The sequence below is a fragment of the Lathyrus oleraceus genome, chromosome 2 (assembly GCF_024323335.1).
Source record: "Lathyrus oleraceus cultivar Zhongwan6 chromosome 2, CAAS_Psat_ZW6_1.0, whole genome shotgun sequence".
Lineage (NCBI taxonomy): Eukaryota > Viridiplantae > Streptophyta > Magnoliopsida > Fabales > Fabaceae > Lathyrus > Lathyrus oleraceus.
The window spans coordinates 369,642,950-369,664,031 of record NC_066580.1 but is presented as its reverse complement, the minus strand read 5'-3'; the positions used below and the strand labels follow the sequence as shown (position 1 = coordinate 369,664,031).

The 21,082-nt window shown below is 34.2% G+C and overlaps 2 protein-coding genes and 1 long non-coding RNA gene across 5 annotated transcripts; 2 read left to right on the top strand and 1 right to left on the bottom strand.

The window, feature by feature from the left end:
- LOC127119553 (UDP-galactose/UDP-glucose transporter 3) lies at positions 1-4,530 on the top strand. Its single transcript, XM_051049803.1, has 7 exons — positions 1-361; positions 485-582; positions 881-1,011; positions 1,864-1,894; positions 2,498-2,601; positions 2,698-2,819; positions 3,771-4,530. The coding sequence occupies exons 1-7, from the start codon at positions 258-260 to the stop codon at positions 4,177-4,179; spliced, it is 999 nt and encodes a 332-aa protein (XP_050905760.1). The 5' UTR covers positions 1-257; the 3' UTR covers positions 4,180-4,530.
- Positions 4,531-5,782: 1,252 nt separating this feature from the next.
- On the top strand, positions 5,783-9,718 carry LOC127119552 (uncharacterized). Its single transcript, XR_007802870.1, has 2 exons — positions 5,783-6,098; positions 9,220-9,718. It is a non-coding gene; the product is annotated as an uncharacterized LOC127119552 (long non-coding RNA).
- Positions 6,970-12,384, bottom strand: LOC127119551 (transcription factor MYB88). Of its 3 annotated transcripts, none has more exons than XM_051049799.1 (13): positions 12,118-12,384; positions 11,414-11,605; positions 11,278-11,324; positions 11,136-11,192; positions 10,959-11,031; positions 10,303-10,358; positions 10,041-10,205; positions 9,793-9,959; positions 9,309-9,454; positions 8,753-8,889; positions 8,472-8,665; positions 8,033-8,184; positions 6,970-7,719 (listed from the first exon to the last, which is right to left on the bottom strand). In XM_051049799.1, exons 2-13 carry the CDS (start codon positions 11,510-11,512, stop codon positions 7,612-7,614), a joined length of 1,401 nt encoding a protein of 466 aa, XP_050905756.1. In that variant the 5' UTR covers positions 11,513-11,605; positions 12,118-12,384; the 3' UTR covers positions 6,970-7,611. The 3 variants fall into 3 exon arrangements, with proteins under 3 accessions (XP_050905756.1, XP_050905757.1, XP_050905758.1); XM_051049800.1 differs by having other exon boundaries at positions 11,414-11,586; XM_051049801.1 differs by having other exon boundaries at positions 11,414-11,505.
- Positions 12,385-21,082: the final 8,698 nt, after the last annotated feature.

Sequence of the window (21,082 nt, the reverse complement as noted above, 5' to 3'; positions counted from 1 at the left end):
TAGAAAGTGCAACCACTGAAAACGTGAAAACAAGGCATGCGTTTTAAGATCCAATAAGAAACTCGATGGCGTATCATAAACCAATCAGAACACTCCACGTGTCATAACCTCACATATTACATAACTTGGCGCCCTCTTCACACTTTACCACTTCATTCATTCATTCATTCTCCGATCTTCACCGCTCCGGTTCTTTGATTCCGGTTCACGTAAAAAACCGAAAAAGAATAACCGAACCGTAAAATCTCGGTGCTCTAATGGAAGCTCACGGCGGAGGACTCCGCCGCGTCCTGGTACTAGCCTTCTGCGTCGCCGGAATCTGGTCGGCTTATATCTACCAAGGCATTCTTCAGGAAACACTGTAAGCTTTTCACTTCCTTTAATCGCTCCATCGATCTCTGTAATCGATTCCATCACTCGAGTTGAAAAATTGTTGTGAATTTTGAAATTCTAGCTATTGATTTTTCTTTGATTTGGTTTTCAGGTCAACGAAACGATTCGGTCCAGACGGTGAGAGATTTGAACACCTAGCGGTTTTGAACTTGGCACAGAACGTAGTGTGTTTAATCTGGTCATTCATAAGTGAGATTCTTATTCTATAATACTACTTAATCCTAATTAATCCTAATTGTAAGATTATTAAAAATGTGCTTTAATCATAACCTATGAATCGCTAACACCAGGTACACACAGATAATAATTTGAAAAAACAAATAAATTAAATATAATCACAAGTGTCAGTGTCGATTTCAGACGTGTGTCGGCTACAGAGATCATAACTATCTCAATTACACATATTATTGATTGTGATTTGTTGAAGATGTAAAAAAAAATTCAATGAGAATGTTTCAATTAAATTCTTGTTATTATTTATGTATAGTGATACAGATGTGGTCTGGTGGAATTTCTGGTGGTGCTCCTTGGTGGTCTTATTGGAGTGCTGGTATTACTAACACCATTGGTCCTGCTATGGGAATTGAAGCTTTGAAGTATATTAGTTACCCTGCTCAGGCATGAATTCTACCTCTGTTTATTTCTTTGTTAATTGTGGTTCCATTTTGTAATGTGGTATAGGATTTGTAAACATTGTTTGAGTTTGACTTTAAGATATTATAACTTGAATTCGTATTGTGTTGAAAACAAATGGAATGTCGAAAAACGTGGCACGAGATTAAAATAAAAAAGGAAAAAAATTACATTATAAAGAAATGCATTTCCATTAGGAGTTCCTTATTGAGTCATTAGAGCTAAAAATTGGTCCTTGGATTCAACACTCAAGTCGGTTGGTACTGACACATGTAAGGACCAGGGTTTTATGCATGTCTAGTAGTGAACCTTGATATTATTTAGAATCAAGGTCAAATGTGGTTGAAACAGCCTAAACTGCAGTCACATTGTCGTTCTGACAATATAAAAAACCGTTATCGGCCTATTCCGACAATATAAAAAAGGTTATCGGCCTGTTCTGCAGTTGGAGACCTTTATTTAGACCCGGAAGGATCTTTCCTATATATTGCTCCTTATAGTTGCTTATTTATCTTAACTAATAAAAATTAATGAAAAGTATAAAGACTTAAGGTAAAATGTGGGAGTCATTTGAATCTTTAAATGGTTTAGTTTTCGAGGAAGAACATGATAAGTGCTTAAAGTTGATGTAGCCTAAATAAGACCCCATCAAAATGAGTTAAGCAACTCTATCTTGGTTGCACCATTACAAACTAGCCACACATCGTGTGTACAGGTTGAAGCATTTTTAGTTGTTCATTCTGCATGCAGCAGCATTTTTTTTTGCCTTATTGTTTAAATGTTCTGAGCATACGACTATGAGCTTTTCTTAAGGGTTGTTCTTTTTACTACATGCAGGTGCTGGCAAAGTCCTCAAAAATGATTCCAGGTCTGTACATTGTGCTTGATTATTCTATTTTAATTTGATACAATTGAAAATTAGCTGAGTTTTTAATTTATTTACTTAGTTGTCTTCCATTTTTGATTGAATTATGTAGTTATTTTCTGTGCTTAAGCACTTCAATATTTGTCATTACTATGTTTTGGTTTAAGGTGAGTTTAGGGTAACTTCTAGATGAAATTCATTTTCTCAAGTTTGGGGAGCTAATGAATGTGGAACTTCAGAATTTAAGCAAAACATGGGCTAGTCGTGTGGTTATGTTTTCTTTGAGACTTTTGTACTTCTTGTCCTTGTACCTATGGGCGAATGTTATATTGCTTTTGACTTGACAATATATCTCGATTTGTGTCTTAAATTTGTATTTAGCATGCACCCTTTCGTCCATTTTCACGTGAGGGTTGATTGACAATAATTGCACTCGCTATTGTTTAGTCTTTTGGTTGTCTTTAATGGAAGATTTTATAGCTGGTTCTGATGCATAAACATTTGGTAGAAGTTGATGATAGAAAAGTTTATATTCAATTTGCATCCTCAGACTATGTGAACCTGAACCACTCTTAAATGTCTAACAAATAATTCACTTTAATGCAGTTATGCTGATGGGTTCACTCGTATACGGTATAAGATACACCATTCCAGAATACCTTTGCACCTTCCTTGTTGCTGGAGGGGTTTCAACATTTGCACTTCTAAAGGTTAGGAACTTTTCAGTATAACAGACCTCACCCATCTTTTTGTCTAAATTCACTGTCTTTGAATACTGCTCATATTTATTTATGTATGTATTATAGACTAGCTCAAAGACTATCAACAAGCTAGCACATCCAAATGCTCCACTTGGATATGGGCTATGTTTCTTGAACCTTGCTTTTGATGGATTTACTAATGCAACCCAGGATTCCTTAAAAGCTAGGTAATACTGGTGAAGCTTTTCTCTCTTTTGATTTGGCATACAGAAATTCTAATCTTTTTATAGCATGTAAAACTACAGCGCTCATGCTCTCACGTGCTAAACTTGTATTCCTCTTTTGTACTCTTTTCTTCTCTATGGCATGACAGATAAGAAGTTATCATTTCATGGAAGTTGTAATCTGTGCAATATAAACGAATAGTACCTAATCACTGAACAGATATTTTTTGAAATTTTATCTTTGTTTAAGGTGTTGTCTTTTAATCCAGCTTTGCAGTATGTACTGCTGTTATCATTAGTTAATTCTCGTTAGGTGCAATTATCGGAGATAAGTTCAATATTGGCTGCTAATAAACTAAAACCCAAATCAACTGGCTTACAATTTCAGTATTTCTCAGTAAGGTTACTGGCTGTTGATATTGGTCCTTTACAACTATCTATTATGGTTACTGGCTGTTGATATTGGTCCTTTACAACTATCTATTATGGTTACTGGCTGTTGATATTGGTCCTTTACAACTATCTATTATTCTATTATGGTAATTTGATGGATAGTTTGATTGTTAAGTTACAAACAATACTAAATGCGATATAGCGGTTCATAATGGTCCTTTACAACCATTATGGTATTTGATGGATAGTTTGATAGTTAGGTCACAAACAATACTAAATATGATTTATCACGCTCCCCTCTCCCTTATGATTTTTGCTTGTAGGAAAACTCACATTGCCAGTTTTTGCACTCACATGTCAATTGTTTGAGTTTCCGTTTCATGGGTGTTTGAATGTAGCCATCTCAATTTTCAACATTGTTAAGTTTTCTTTGTTTCAAGTTATTATTATTATAATATAATAATAATATTAACCAATACAGATGATTCTTTGAACCGCCTAAATAAAGATTCATTGGTCTAAATGTTTACCTTGCTCAAACTATTGTTTTGTCTTGCTCAGGTACCCAAAAACAAGTGCTTGGGGTATTATGTTGGGCATGAATTTATGGGGAACCATATACAATATGATTTACATGTTTGCATGGCCCAGTGCCAGTGGATATGAGGCGGTTCACTTTTGCAAACTGCATCCAGAGGCAGCATGGGATATTTTTCTGTATTGCTGCTGTGGTGCTGTGGGACAGAATTTTATCTTCTTGACGATAAGCCGGTTTGGCTCCTTGGCTAACACCACCATCACTACCACTCGCAAATTCGTTAGCATTGTGGTATCTTCACTATTGAGTGGGAATCCCCTTTCAACTAAGCAATGGGGGTGTGTTTCTATGGTATTCTCTGGATTATCATACCAGATCTACCTCAAGTGGCAGAAGTTGAAGAGATTGCAGAAGAAAAAGAAAGCCACATGAAGCCCTGCATCAATTTTGAAGTCCAATATCGATTCTATTTTAGCTAAACCTCAAAGATTCAACGAATCAATTTTAGGTTTATATACAAAGGAATATTAATATTAGTTAATGTAATTGTAATTTGTAATTGAATAGATCCTTTTGAGAAGTGAAAAAGTTTAGGTCCCATTTTCTTATTCATTGTGATAATTTATTAGTTGCCCGTGCTTTGCAAGATCAGCTAGATTTAATCTTAATAGCTTACAAAAAAAGCTATATTCTATGTAAACATGATTTTCAGATCATCTCATCTTCTGTAGTTTATTTAGATTATCCCAATATTGTATGAGTATTATGAGCATTAAAAGTAAATTTCTAAAATTGTTTGCACTAGCTTGCTTTCAGATTTTGTTTTGTTGTTTCAAATTGATGCTCTGTTCTGTTTATTTTACTTCAGTTAAAGCTTACAATCAAAATGCAAGAACTTCTTGCTGTAAAATGTATATTATATAAAGGTGATGGAGAAGTCTGTTTATTTTTCTTTATACAAAATTAGCAAACCATAATTGTTTTGGATATTTTATTGAACCAATAGGTTTTGTTTGTGATTCTCAATTTGAGCAGGCTTAGACAGCACAACATAAAGTATGGATTGCAACGGTGAATTTGAGCTTCCGATGCAGTGGAAGAGTGTTGATCTACAAGGTTAATACTTCAACACTCAAGTCTATACGAGAGTAAAATGAATTAATGAAGTTTGGATTCAAAAGTACCTAAGAAATGACGCTTTTCCCTCTTATACAGTAGAGTGATTATAACCGCATGCTGATCTCTTCGTGTGGAATGTGGTGATCCATTTGATTGATGTGGAATGCAGTGATCCATTTGATTGATCATGGATCAAAATCACCTGCATTTTGACTACGATAGCCCACCTGTGTCGCATATGATGTGCAGTGGATTGTTCAACTCTTTGGGTCGAAATTATTAGACCTTTTGACTTGTTTAGGTGGATTGTTCAACTCTCTAGTGGATTGTTTAATTCTCTGGGTCGTAATTATCGGACCTTTTGGTCTGTTCAGGTGGATTGTTCAACTCTCTAAACCGTAATTATTGGACGTTTTGGCCTGTTCAACCGTTTGGGCCGTAATTATTGGATCTTTTGGTCGGATCAGTACAAAGTGGATTTGACAGCAAGTTGGAGAAAAAAGCAAAGGGAAAGAGAGAAGATTCTGTTGTTAAATGAAATTCGAGTGGTTGGATCTCCATGAACAATCTGACTTTATAAAGGTGGGGGACATGTCCGTTGTTTAGAAGAATAGTTTTTTATGTCATAATTTTAAAGTTGTAACTACAGTATCAATTTCACTGTATATTCCAAAAAAAAAATCAATAGTTAAATAACATTTTTTTTAGTATAAATTAATTTTAATTACTACCTCCGTTTTTTTATGTAAGAGATAATTTATTTTTTAAGTTTATTGAATGATCAATGTATTTGATCCGTTTATAGACTAGATATATTAATTATTTAATAAATTTAAAAAAATGAATTGTCTCTACATTTCAAAATAAAAACCATCTAAGACTTGACCTGCTTATTTATTTAGGTAAGACCTACTACTCAAATGAGTAGAAATTATGAGGTCAAATTAGTCAAAGTGCACCTTCCATTTAGAAAGCTAACAGCTAACTAATGTGCTTTATTTTGTAGGAAGTTCCCTCCCTCTTTTTACTAATTGCTTTTGCCAATAGTCATTATTATCTGTCTTCTGTCTTCCACCACAACCACCATCTATGAACTAATCCTTCTACAAAACAAAAATGCACAACTGTTCTTCTGCAAAGCACAGTCCAAAACTTCTGTGTGCCTAAGAGCTGAGAGAAGGAAAAGAGTGAGAAATGTTTGCATGCATGCTTCCGTCAGATCAGATTATGAGGTTTGTTGTACTGTTCACAACTTCTTGTCAAGTTTTTTTTGCTTTCTGGTATGAAAATGAACCTCATATAGTTGAAATATGTGTGTTTTGTAAGTGTGAATGAGTTCAACACTTGCAATAAATTGGTTGAAGTTTTATGAAGCTCTGAGTGATGTTATTTGGCAATTTTCTCTAGAAATTTACTTTGATACTCTGAGAAAAGAAGTATGAGTTCTTGCCTGTTTCTTTCCCTGCTCAGAAATTCTTGCTCTTACTTTTTCTTTTCTTTTGCTTTGTTGGGCTAATCATGTTTTATTCTCTAATACTCTATAATCAAGTTTAGTCCATACAAAAACTTTCATCCATATTTAGTCTCAAATTTTGTGACTTCGACTAAAAAAGTAGATGAAAACATTCATCAAAATCACTAAATTGAAAACCAAACATCAATGAAAATTTCTCTAGGAACTTAACTTGTTAAGAGGTTATTTTACATGGAATAAAGTTATAATTAACCCTTTGTGGTGAGATAATTCTGTTTTGCCTAAAAGAAGGTAAACCAAAGGGAAGCAAGACAAGCCAGGGTGAGTACGTAGTTGGCACCATATGTCACCCAAGGTTGGGTTCTGGTCGCCCATCTATTAGATGGGCGACCAGGAAAATAGGGGGAATAACAGATTCCGTGCTCCTGAGTGGAGCGGGATAACCACCCCTGGATCCAAGAATCCAGGTCAATAGACTTCTATAAATACCTCAAACACCAACAACAATTCTAAAACCCTCAAACAACATCTGCATTTTAGTGAGTACACCCTTTGTTTGAAGAATTGTACAAAATAAAGATATAGAATATAGATATATGATTGTGTTAAAATCAGGTTAGAGTTAGACATAAGAGAAACAACATCTGCATTTTGCACACCAAAGCCAAAATGCATTTCCACTCAAATTATAAATATGTTTCAGTACATCTGAATCAAAAAAGGAAAAGCATTATTTATTCTATAACCTAACCTATGCACACCCAAAAACAACAAATAGGAATCATATTTGCCACTGGCTAATTTTTTTACACTCTTTTTCTTCTTCTATCTATGTCTCTCTGTTCATTATATGTAGTAGGATTGGCGAATTGCCAATGTATACAAACACTCAAGATGATAACTAGTATCATGCAGCAGGCTCTGTACAAAACAAAAAATACAAACCAAGACCAAATGCTGGATTGGAGAAAAACAAACCCAGAAAGATGTCAAAGAAGAAAACAAACTAAAGAATGACACACTAAAGCACACTAATTTTCGGTGCAAGTATCTACGGGGAGGAAAAAGACACTGTTAAATATGTTGAAAGTCCTCGGAATGTACCTAACATTCTAAGGGAAAAAGATGAGCCTGTCAAAATTTTAGGCTGAACAAAATTTGCAATCTTTCTCAAACCAGGATGAGAAGGACTAGCATGCGAGATGGTCGCAGGTGAGGAAAAACGAAGGATTTAGAAAAGAGAAAAGACAAATGATTTTTTTTTTAGATTATTAACTTTGTAGGAGGGCTCGTTTGCAGAGTGGCGGTTGCGAGGGGTTCACGATTGGGTTGAGGGATGGAGAATCCATTCCAAGTGTTTTCATAAGGAAGTTCCTTTCCTGAAAAGGAAAATAATGAAGTGTCAGGGTTATAGGATTAGAGTTCAAAATCTGATAAAATAGAAAATATTAACATAATAACTAATATAATGTGTCGGTGTATGGTGTAAAAATGAATAAATTGAAAGTAATCACATGTGTCGGTGTCGTGTGGAACACGGGTTGGACACCTGACACGTCTTTGTTCAGAAGTGTCGGTGCTACAAAGCATATTATTACTAGTATATTCCGAATACTTATCGCCATTACTGCTATAATCTCACTGTTGATTTGATTTTAGTTATTTAATCTTCAAAGTGCTTATGTAACTTACACTTTCTGAAAATTGTGGACTTGGAATTGCTGCAGTTAAGGATCTGAACATAGGTGTAACTTGAAGAGGGGAACTAAACTCTGCAGTTGATAGGGATGAAACAATGCCAATGCCATTATTGTTTATCTGTTCCTCACAAGATGTGAATATATCTGTTACAAAAAGATAAATATCTAATTAGCAATTTTGATACATTGAGATTTAACATATTAGTACATTAGCATATAAAAGCTTTTCCCTCTAGATCAAAAAAGTTATAAAAAAAACAAATAAATGTAAAAACTGAAAACGGGTTGAACCACAATAAATGTAAAAACTGAAAACCGGTTGAACCACAATATGACTAGGATGAAATCGACCGATGGACTGGCCGATTCCTAGTTCAACCAGTGCGTTCGGTATTGATATTTTTTATCATTGGATTTGATGATAATATTACCTTGATTCATAGTTGCGCTAGAAAGAACTACTTGATCACATCCTCCATCTCCCTTTTGATCTCCAATTTGCATTGAGTTCAGTTCAGTTCCATTATCTTGATGTAGTGAGTGTTCCAAATTCTCAGCAGCAGAATGAGGCAGAATAGTTGATCCTTCAGAACTGCTTGGAGAGTCTTCATATAATTCCATGTACCTATTATAGATTCATAAGCTATTAGATATTGCATAAATATCCCTCATGAAAGCTATTATATTTTCAAATTCTGCGAGCCTAAAGTACCTCCAACATGGTTGAATTTCCTCATTACTATTCTTTAAGTCTTCCAATAAGTCTTTAAGATCTACGAGCTGTAAATCGGGAATCTTGTATCCAGGAATATCTGACTCTTTGTTTCTGTTCATAAACTCTTGAAGAATCTGGCATCAATATACAGGTGTTAGAACTTATATGGAAAAACTCTATGAATAATTGCATTTTTCTTATTTGTATGCTCAAGAAATAATCCCTGCAGATATCAGCTATGTATGAGCTGATCAGAGCAAAGTTAAGCTTTTCAATATTTGATTATATGATAGCAAGCCGATCTATGAGCCATTAAAAGTTTGAAACATTTTCATGATATGTTGAATATTCTCATGATTTTCAAACAGATTGGTTTGAAACATTAAAAGTTGATTTCATTTTTTTTGGTGTTGAACTTTCTTCTTGACATATATTTCATACTTTGTTTTTTTTCTTTCCGAAAGCATCAACACAATTGGAGTTCAATTTGAGAGAAGACCATATGATGTTTGAAAATCAAAACGAGAGCAAGTTGTGAACTATCAAGCCTCACCTTCCATGCATTTTCAAGACTTTGGTCCATGTTCTCCGCATCAACTTTTAGAGCTAATGATGTTAGAAGCTCGGCTTGTTGCATTAACGCGTTTATCTTTGGATCATCCTTTTTAAGGAATGTTCCTTGAATCTTGTTGTTTGGAGCTACAAAGGAATGAAAAATCGAGAGTTACATTATAATGATGATAGCATGGCCAAAGTTATATCTGGCTTAATAAATTAGACGATGTTTGGTTTATTTCCTGTTTAGTTTCTGAATGTATCAAAATTACAAATTTATATGTAAATGAGCCTTTTAGTCACTTTGGTCATCGACGGTGTCTTTCATTAGTTAATTCTGAAAGTACTTTTGTTAGTCAGTTTGATCCATAAAGTTACTAACAAAAGACGCACAAATATGATTGTTTACTTGCTTTCTTAGTCAGGATTTCACAACTGCAAGGTCTAAGTTTCATGATTAAGCTTTTTTAATAGAGATTTACCGAAGCCACCGAACTTCACATTGCAGACATCATTCTGATCAGGCAAGTTGTTGATATTATGAGAGTTTTGAGCTAAAACTGCCAATGGTGCTCTTGAAGTTTCGTTTTGTTTATGTGATCTATCTGCGAAGTTGATCTTTTCCGCATCATCAGGGATATGTGACCTCCTATATTACAAGTGGATGACATGTTAACACTTTTTCCTTAGAATTTATTAACATATTATGATCTGTTATAGCTTAACATACCTCATTTTCTTGTAATCTACTGCAGAATCTGATGCTGCATCTCGGAAAATAACTCTTTTGTTATTTGAATTCGTGTACGAAATGTTGTTCTCTTTTGCTAAGGCCTCATATTTAGCTCTCTTTTTGCACAATGTGGAGAAACGGTTTTTCACAGCGTTATCCGTTCTGTATACAAAACAATGAAGCATTTCAATTAGAATAAGTGTTAAAAAAAAAGAATCTATTTGGTATTTTGTGAAGAGAATAATGATTTTTTTTTTACCTTCCTGAAACCACCTTTGCTATTTCTGTCCACCTATTGCCAAATATTTTTTGTGCCTATAGAGATAACAGCAAGAAGTTAGTTTTGGTTGTAACCTAATCTTAGTAGTATATATTTTGATGCTAAACTGTTGGAAAAATGATTCTAATTGAAAAGAAACAGATACGAAAAACGCAAACACATAACACACGAAATTTTATCAGAGTTCGGCCAATCGTGCTTACGTTTCTAATTGCAATACTGCTGCAGTACCTTTCTATTATTCAAACTTAGAATTCAAAATTTACAAGGTGTGTTTAAATACTACAGTCGAGTTTTCACCGGTACTAGCACTGAAAATCATTAAGTTCATCATGGATTGAAACCAAACTAAACCATAGAGGGAAAAGACAGTAAGAAAAAAGATGAAGTTTATATTTAAAAGTTATATAATTAAGCTTGTTAAACTCAAAGACAAGTGATTGACGAGCTTCCGTTCGAATCGATTGAGAGTAACCATAGTCGAACTCTGATCAGAACAATCCTTAGTTAGATTTTACTTTTCTCCCGGTTGAACATCGAATCACCAAGCTGGAGGGTTAAGACCATAAAAAACTCATATGGCGACTACATGGTATGAAAGTGAAGCTTTGGAACATAGGGAACAAATTTTTTACCTCACATAAGAGCATATCTTCATCTGGTGACCAACCTCCTTTCTTGAAATCAGAATTCAAATAAGTGTACCATCTGATTGATGATAAATAATATCAGATGGCGAATCACGATGAAACAAAAGCCATCAAAATAAAAAACATATTGAATGAATCATGATCAAAATTCAAAAACTTCACCTTCTTCTGCACTGTCTTGTTGTTTTATCCTTGAACTTAGAAGCAATTATCGCCCAACTGCATTAAGTTATTGAAATCAAAATCACTTTTAGTCTTACATAATCATGAAAACAACCAAAAGGGTGTTTGTAATTTTAAGTACTTTTCAGTTCCATGGATTCCAATTTGATCTCTCAATATATCATCCTCCTGCAAACAAGGGTAAAACAAATTCAACAGAAGAATATATATAAAGAAATAGATTATTAATTTATAGTATATGGTAAGAGAAGAAGAACCTCTTGAGTCCACGTGACAATGTGACGCTCCTTCTTCTTAGATTCTTCATTCACAAGCTGCTTCTGCTTCTGATTCTGCAGCTTCTTCATATCTTGCATGATTTTGTTAATGTTATTATTCTTCTCTCTTTCTTAAACGCTCCTTCCTTTTTTACAAGGAGCCAAGTTGCATGCTAAAGCCAAACACTCTTCCTTTATAATAATATACGATAATAACTTTTTGTGATTTGTTTTTTTTGTTACATAAAAATTAAAAATTAAAAAACAAACAAAAAAGGAACAAACCCTCGTTCTTTCTCTTTCATTCACCTTTTAAAACCTCACTGTTTTTTTGTTAGTTTCAAAACGGGATCCGTAATAAGCATAAATTCCATTCTCAAAAGCCACCTTAACAAACAAAAAGCTATTCAATTTATGAAGTAAAAAAAGTTCAAGAGTTTGCTTTGGATTCTTAACTTTTCAGAAAAACACACTCACTATCTTATCCTCTGTCACCAAAACAGAACAATGTTTAATGTTCAAATTAAGGAACCAAGGATGAAAAATAGAAAAAGGGTAATCAAGAATACATACAAGGGTTCATAAAGGGTACATGGGTTGGAATCAAAATCGTATTTTTTTGTGTATTTAGATCTAAAATTAAGCAACTTTGAGAAAGAAAAAAAAAACAAATGAGAAAAAGTTGTGATGAAATAGACAAATACCTCGAATATGAAGGGATACTATGTTTGAGATTCTTCAAGTCTGTGTGAAAAACACTGATATGTTTGGTTTTTTGTTATTTTCTCTCTCTAACTTTTTGTGAAAACGGTCACATAGTTAGAAAAACTAGGTAGGGACAAGAACAATGAATATAAAAATGAATAGTAGATGATTGTGTTAGTGCGCGGGTATGAAGAGAAGTTTGAATATAACACTGAATTTTATGAGCTACGTGCAGTGTTGTCCACTAAAGACTATGATAATGTTTTGTTACAATACAACACTATATACGAATTCATGTGTTTATATACTGATGATGTTTTGGTGAGAGCTGAAAAATGGTTCGAAATTTGTTGGAATTTTAAGGAGACATGACAAGGTACGTGAACTACAACAGCTAGGTGTGTCACGAAGGAACATGTGTGGTGAAATTAAATGGTTCGTGACTTCATGTGCTTCATTTGTCATGTTAAAGGTACTGTTCTGTTTTTACCATTTGGGTTTTATAATGTTGGTGAGTTTTTGAATTTTTCACTATTGATGTGTGAGTTTCCTTTGTTCCTCGAGATTTGACAGTTAGGTTTCTCAATTACGTAATAGTGTGTGAAAATTTGATTGCTCTGTTTTCATATTAGTCTAATATCTTGGAAATGTAAGTAACGTTTCTTCTATATTGTGGATTTTTTAAACTAAAAACAAGCTACTCTTATTTATTTTTTGAAATTGATACTAATGTTTTAAAAGTTGGATGGATCATTAAATCAATGAGAGAATACTCAGTCACGGATTTATTGATAGAATCATTGAGTAATTGGTCTGGTCGAACAACATGATTAAAGAGAATTAAATCAAATAATTCGGTTGAATAAACCAATCTATATAACAAAACTATATAATTATTAAATCGGTCGAACCGGATGATTCTGTCCCAAAAAAACTAGGACATCTATAAAATTTTAAAATATCATAATTTCACAAGTTCATTATTTAAATTCAAATTCTAAAAATAATCATCATACACAACAAAATAATACAAAACACAAATCGAAATAAAATTTAATCAAAGTTTAATTGCAACATATCTGAATAACAAAATAATTGTAGTGACTAATAAATTTAATTTTACGGAGGGAAAGTCGTTTCAAATAAGTTTTGAACAAAATTTACCTATATTTTATTTATAAAAAAAGTTATCAAAACAAAGTCGTTTTGTCTGAGAAAAAAACAAACATTTGACCTGTCAGTTTTTCTAAAATTGTCGATTCACCCATTTTTATCAATTTTGTTTGGTTCTGACCAGTTCCCTTTGATTCAATACTTTACCCGTTCCAGCGAGCAGATCAGACCAATAACCCATCTGATTCCCGGTTCTCAGTTCGACCGAGCGGTCCAGTCTGATTTCTAAAACACGGACCGATAGAGTACATCAATTAAGAACAATATTTTTTTTTATAAAAAAAACATGAAATTACAAAATGTTTGGTTAGGAACTAGACATCGAAGGTGAAAAATTTACATAAGAAGGGGCTTGAATTGTGTATGCGGAAATTTACTTCTTTTTCTTAAACCTGTTCAGAACCTGAGATGTCAAGCTCATATTCTGATCCAAGTAAGAGTCTGAATCAGATCAGAGTCTGACTTCAGAGTTTGTTGCACAATGAAATATAAATGCAGAAGTAAATAAAGAAACACAATATATATTTTGGTTCCTCTCAAACTGAGAGTAGTTCAGTCCCCTTGCAACACAATAGATTTTCACTATAATCATTCAGATTACAATTTGCTCAATCAAAGTAGAAAGAAACTTCTGCTTATGCCCCTCAAGCAAGAGACTTCATTTTCTAAACAATTCGTTCAAGACTTCCTGCTCAATCCCACGAAAAGAGACTTCTGATATTCCCTCAAGCATGAGACTTTAATGCCTGAACAACCCGTTCATGACATCCTGCTCTACCCTACAAGCATGAGACTTCAATGCTCAATCAATCCTTAAAAAAGACTTCTGCTTTGCCCACAAGCATGAGACTTCAATGCTCGATCTATCCATAAAGAGACTTCTTTGCTCAAGCACCCCGCAAGAGACTTCTTTGCTCAAACGCTCAGCAAGAGACTTCTTACATATTCTAATCAACAGTTTATAATATGAATTACAGATACACTTGATACTCTTATCAGTGGTGCATTAGAGACACATGGATTTTTATAAAAATTTACAAGTAATCCTTATTCTTTTTTTGAGTCTTAGAGCCTGATGTTTTTCAGAGGCCACATGTCATCAGAATCTGTTCAAGATTCTGATGAAGCTACTTCTGATTAGCATTAGTCTTTGATACTCCATATTCATAATAAAAAATTTAAATAAGATCATAAGCCATTTCTTAGAGAATAATTAAGTCTTAAAAACACAAAGGATAAGACAAGCAAAACAACCCATTAAAGAATTGATATGAGCAACAACACTTTTATGATCAAAACTTTTTAAGCTAAAAAATGCTTGGTTCTGAATGAAGAATAGGAACAAGGCCATAGTTAAAGTATTTTTCACTTGTTCTGAAAATTCTTATGTAGACATTTTATCTAAGATAGTTATGCATCAAGGGTATAGATACATATACTAAAGCAAATAATATCTCATTTACAAAAGTTGTCTAGATAAAGAGAAGGAGTTTAGACATACCTTGGTGCGGCTTCTGAACAACTTTTGGTTCCAACAATGTTCTTACTTATGAGAATCAGTCTTAAACACTTTTGTTGTTGATCCTGGTTCTTGTTCAACACATTTTTTGAGTCATACTAGTAACCATAGTACTCTTATTCTGCTTTTCTCCATACTTCAACTTTTCTTCCTCTTTCAGAGTTAGATTTGGGGCATATGCTTTCCTCTTGTTAAAGGAAGTAATTATCCATTGTCCAGACATTAGGACATAGGTACTATCTTTTCCTTTAAGCATATCAACAAACACAATTTCTTATTTTAGTACCCACAATCTTATAAGTCCTTTTGTGTTTGATACTCTAGGCCTTTTCTTAATATATGCCCTTGCCATAGAGTAATGTCTAGCCTTATTCTAGACTTTCTTTTTTGTAGAAATTCGGTCTTGGATAAGCTTTGACAATAGTTTCTGAACTTTTCAAAAGAATTAAATCCAGAAGTCTCAAGTATAGGTTTTCTCACAACCTTTGACTTGAAGGTCTTATGCTCTGAATTCCTTTGACTTGTTGACCTTTGGATCATAGTGTATGATTTCTTCAAGATCACTAACTTTGAGATCTCAAATTCTTACTTCTGCATAACCTTTGACTTCTCTATTATTGACTCTGAAGGGTTCATAACTTTAATCCCTTCAGCATCATACACTAATTAGTCATAAAGCCTTTTATCGGCATAACTTGAAGAATATGGTTCTGAGAGTTTCTTCCATGTCAAGGTTTTGGAAACCACACATTTTTCATGGAAGCTCAGACATTCTCCTTTGCTTTTACTTACTCCATAGATCATGGATGCAAGCATAGTTTTGTTGAGATCTATTGTTAAGAAATCTTGGAAAGTCATATCCTGCCCAAGCAATAACTAGATTTCTTTCTAATGTCCCAACAGTTTCTTTAGAAGATTTCAATTTGTCTTTAAGAAACTTATGATGTTTCTTAACAGACTTCATGTGTCTTGCATAATCTTGACAATGACTCATGAAATCATGAATAAGATAAAAAAGATAGGTTAGCATATACCTCATCTTCCTCATCAGATTTAGAGCCAGAACCTAACTCAGATTCTGAATCAGAGAGTGTAAGAGTCGTCAATGCAATATTGGCTTCTTCAGCCCTCTGTCTGAATCTTCTTTATCATCAAGTTCATCCCATATTTCCACGAGACTTTTCTTGAACTTAGTCTTGAAACTTTCCTTCAGAAGCTTCTCTAAAATGATATGTTATTTTATAGATTAGGACAATCATTTCAGAAGTGATCAAGCTTGTTGCAGTTGTAGCATATCTTTTGATCATCTTCTACCAGAGAGTCTCTTGTTTCTCTTGGTCAGCTGTTGAAATCTCTTAAAGAGGAAAACTATTTCCTCATCATTAGAGTCCCTATTAGAATCTTCTCCATCGAAAGCTTCTTCTAGTTTTCTAACTTTTGAGGACCTGGAAATGTAACTAGTCTTCTATTTAAACAAGCAGATCAAGATTAAACCTTGCTTTCTATAGTAAACATGTTTTCCCCACGATTCAGTCTTAAGGATTAAGAAATCATTTCATACTCACAAAGCAGATGACTTAAAGAAGAAAATATTTCTTGATTTATTCAACAAGCACATTTGTCCCACGAGTCAGTCTTAAAGATTAAAAATCCTTTCATACTCACAAAACAAGTGACTTAGAGTATAAATAAATTTCTTGATTCCTTCAGCTCATATTTAATTACCTTATGTAGTTTCCATTTTGTGACTAATGGAGGAAACTTCAAAGAAATTTGAATCACTAATTGAGTACCTTTTTCTCATTGGAACTTTTCTATTTCACTATTAAGTGAAATAGGCACAGTCAGGATCTGATACCAATTGAAGGTGAGAAAATATACACAATAAGGGGGGTTGAATTGTGTACAGGGAAATTTACTACTTTTTCTTAAACCTGTTCAGAACCTGAGATGTCAAGCTCAAATTCTGATCCAAGTAAGAGTCTGAATCAGATTAGAGTCTGACTTCAGAGTTTGTTGCACAACGGAATATAAATGCATAAGTAAATAAAGAGATACACAATATATCCTAGTTCCTCTCAAATCTAGAGTAGACCAGTCCCTTTGCAGCACAAGATATTTTCACTATAATTATTCATATTACAATTTTATCAATCAAACTAGAAAGAGACTTATGCTCAAGCTCTCAAGTAAGAGACTTTATTGCCTGAACAACCCGTTTAGGACTCCCTGCTCAATCCCAAGGAAAGAGGCTTCTGCTCTACCCTCAAGCATGAGACTTCAATGCCTGAAAAACCCGTCCAGTACTTCCTGCTTTGCCCGCAAGCATGAGACTTCAATGCTCAATCAATCCTTGAAATAGACTTCTGCTTTACCCACAAGCATGAGACTTTAATGCTCAATCTACCCAGAAAGAGACTTATTTGCTCAAGCACCCAACAAGATACTTATTTTCTCAAGCACGCAACAAGAGACTTCTTACATATTCTAATCAACAGTTTAGAATAGTAATTACAAGTGCATTTGATACTCTTATCAGTGATGCATAGTTACAACACAGATCCTAATGTCTTTAAGATTTCTAAGATTAACAATGGTAAGAAATCTTAAGACTCTATTGTACAAGATAACATATATACATAAGTGTTCTTGGTTGTATCATATCCTCTTGTGTTATATGGTTTTGTTGACAGCTTATTCAAAGACTTCCATGATATTTGAATCTTTAGCATTTTCAGAGTTTTCAACCAAAGTCAACAAACCTATGTTGATCAACTTGATCAATCATTTTCAATAATTTCTTCATATCCTTGAACTTCCTTTTATAGGACTAGGAAAATAGTCGTTGGATGATTTAGACATACCGAGCAGGCTTGTTGAAGAAGTATGCCAAGAGAGCCGTTAGAGATAAGCATCTGGTATGAAGCTTTATCCATTGAATAATAGAAACGCTCTCAGTAGCTTTCAAGGTACTAGATATCTACCAACATGTAGAGCAGACTGAATATATAACATCTTTATATCTTGAGCCTTGCAAAACGAAACCCTACTAGACTTTGTCCAGTTATATAGGGCTTTGATAAGACAAGACTGCTTTGGTATAATGTATGGATCATATGCTCTTTAGTCTTTTAGAAGTTGAGTTGTCATCAGAGGTTGGATCGAGACCAAAGTCTGAAGCCTTCAGATGTTGATGAACAACACACAAATTCTGATCAATCAGAATCTAAATCACTTCTTTGTGGAACTGAGTCTTTTTATAGGCTTTGAAACCTTGATGTAATTTGACTTCAGATCTTGCAGGCTTGGTTCTGATCCTATAGATTCATACTAGTTTTTCTTCTCTTTAATGATTCTTCTAAGTGATTAACTTGATTTATACTAAGGTTAATGCCTTTTAATCCTGTACACTAGAACAACCATTAGTAAAACCTATTATTCTTTAAATACTTTGTTATCATCAAAACCTTTTAAGGGCATGAACAAATCTTGTTCCAACAGACATGAAAGGTGAGGTAGTAAAGTTATGTCTTATTACGATAGATTTGTACTTACGATGCAATGGAAAACAGATTGTCATGCAAGGTTAGCACTTTAAGGCACAAGTCAGTGAGAGAAATCAGAAGTAATGTGTGAGTGAAAATATATTTGAGTAATTGAAATGACATGTTTTACACTAATATACTAAGAGTGGTTGAAACTACTCGCGTGTGATGCGACGTGTTGTGAAGATAGTCGTCAAATTGGATCAGACAGTGATAGAAGCGTCGGAGGGCAGAATTTCCTACTTCTAATTCAAGTGAAGGTCTACCTACTCTTGCAAGCCTTTCAAATTGAGGTTCTCTCTTGGGCCTTTCTCTATGGGCCTAGCAAACTACCTAGAACATTTTCCCATAAGCCCTTGTTTTGTTCTATAATATGAGGGTTTTGCATCGTACATCTTTAGGTAGACTGTTTAGTAGAAGTATGTGAAAATACTTGATGACAAGTCATTAGCATTGAAAATAAATGCATTAAATGATTTTATTTACCATGAAGGTTCTGATGTGTGTCCCTATGTCTGATGGTAATATGTTCCCTTAAACCTAAGATACTTGAGTATCATGAATAGTTTCCAATGAGATCTTGATCATTAGTAGTAATGTTTGCACTTACCAATGTGGTAGATCACACAATTCACTATTGTGGAGATGCATATAAGAAGTTCCTATACCATTAATCTTCTCTTTTTTCGTTGCTTATGGATTTTTGAGGAACTCTTATTCTTCTCCATTTGAGATTTCTTCATTTGTTGCTAGTTTCTCGCACATTCCTCCATCCTCGACCAGATCGTGCCCCATCTTTCAGCGTGTGAGCTCCCAAATTCGCTTATTTTAAGGTGATGCCTAGATTCCACTTTTTTTCGTTTTTCTTTCTTAATTAGGATTTTTGGAGAAGAATGTCAAAGGGGTTGTTAGATGAGATAATTGTTGATTTAGTGGCTTATTTCACACACATTTTAGCAGGTACACTAATGTTACTATTTGAACTCACTTCTTTGTACGCCTGAGGCATTTGTGATAATATCTTTGACTTGTTGCAACATGTTATGATCGTAAGGAAAAAAGAGTTTAATGAAGATTTATTCATTCTTTGCTACAACAAACTTATACATTATATTAACATGTGCGTTTTGCATGTGTAGAAAATAAAATTTAACCAAGTGGCATAGCCACTACTTATTGGACATTTTTGGGAACATTGGCAGGGCATGTGGTAGTCAGCTTCAACTTTCATCCAGAGTCTTCACCTATAACTGCTTGGTCAAAAATAATTTGTTTTACCTATTGGAACCTTGATTTCCATATTTCTTAACTGCATAACGAGGGAGGCTACATTAATCTCCATAACTTTTTCCTTGTCCATCTTTTGGTCATGCTGCAAAGCTTTCTGTATCCTCCTTTACCCAGATAAGTTGGTGCATATTGTCACCAGCTCATCATGGACATTGTGATACTTCAGCTTGAGATGGACTGGGAGGCCATTGCGTTTAAAGTTATGCGAAAGGCCTGCCCGAAATACAGTTATAAATGCTTTTGGAAGGAATCATTGGCAATTGGCAATTGGAAATCAAATGTATTTGTATTTATTCCTTCTCCTAGAGTAACCATCAACTCTATATATCCCCGAGGACGAATTATAGTTTCATCGAAAGCTTGATACTCAAATCCTCCGTAAAGTCATAACCTCTCCTTATTGAGCCCTAGATTTTCAAAGAGCTTTGTACACGATGTGGAAAGAGTTTCCTCCGTCAATAAGGATTCTAGAGACATCAAAATTGGTTATGGTAGCCATTATAACTAGATGAAACATCTCGTTCAGGGTCCCACCTACCTTTTCACTATCCTAGAATCTAAAGGTGTGTCTTTTTGGTTCCTTAGTCAAAGCCATCCCCTCTTCCTTGCTCACGACCACCAACTCGAAAATTTTCCTCTTCATCATCCATTGGAGGGTTTTTTCCCTTGGAAGACCATCAATATTAGATGCAATTGGAGTTTTCCTTTCTAGTATTCCTCTTCTTCCTCGTTGTTTCCCTTTTTCTCCTTTGACTTTAATGACAATTTCAATATCTCTCCTAGGGGACAAATTTTATTTGTGAAGGAGAAATTCCTATTGTCCCGACATCCTTTGCAGTCATCATCACAGTTGTACTCAGTAAGCTACCCTTTTTTAATCAGTTATTCTATTGCATTCTTTAGATTTATCTACCACATGTGATTCTTTTTTTGGGTAGGGATTCATGATCATGACTTACTTGAACTCAATTTTTTCACACTCTTTCCATATTTCTCTCTCGAAGTGTTTAGGGTAGTCTAGGCGTTAGACCTGGATCAGGGTTTGTAATTTTCATCTTCTTTATGACATGCATTATCTCTATCTAGTGCCCAAACATATCTGAAGTTCTCTGATCCGAAACCTTTATCTCCCTCTTTAGCAAGAAGCTCATCTTGATAATTGATATAGGGTTGGGCCTTAATCAATAAATCACTCAAATTACAAGGTCCTCTAACCCTAGATTTTCCTAGAAAATGCAGTCCGTTTTAACCTCTTCTTTAACATCCAACATTTCACCCAATTATTTGTGCCCCCACTGCTATTACCACTTTTGTGAAGCAATCAATGTACTCGTATATAGTTTACTTATTTCGTTGAATGACCCTACTGAGTACGACCATGGTCATGGGTTTCCCATTTTGAGCGATAAATTGAGCGATGAAATCTTCATAAAGGTC

Excerpts from the sequence above, each read along its gene's own strand:
- LOC127119553 (XM_051049803.1), top strand. The coding sequence starts at position 258 with ATGGAAGCTCACGGCGGAGGACTCCGCCGCGTCCTGGTACTAGCCTTC. Across the intron at positions 362-484 it reads GGCATTCTTCAGGAAACACT|GTCAACGAAACGATTCGGTC; the intron begins GTAAGCTTTTCA and ends TTTGGTTTTCAG. Across the intron at positions 2,820-3,770 it reads CAGGATTCCTTAAAAGCTAG|GTACCCAAAAACAAGTGCTT; the intron begins GTAATACTGGTG and ends TGTCTTGCTCAG.
- LOC127119551 (XM_051049799.1), bottom strand. The coding sequence starts at position 11,512 with ATGCAAGATATGAAGAAGCTGCAGAATCAGAAGCAGAAGCAGCTTGTG. Across the intron at positions 11,032-11,135 it reads ACAAGACAGTGCAGAAGAAG|ATGGTACACTTATTTGAATT; the intron begins GTGAAGTTTTTG and ends ATCATCAATCAG. Across the intron at positions 8,890-9,308 it reads GTCTTGAAAATGCATGGAAG|ATTCTTCAAGAGTTTATGAA; the intron begins GTGAGGCTTGAT and ends TATTGATGCCAG.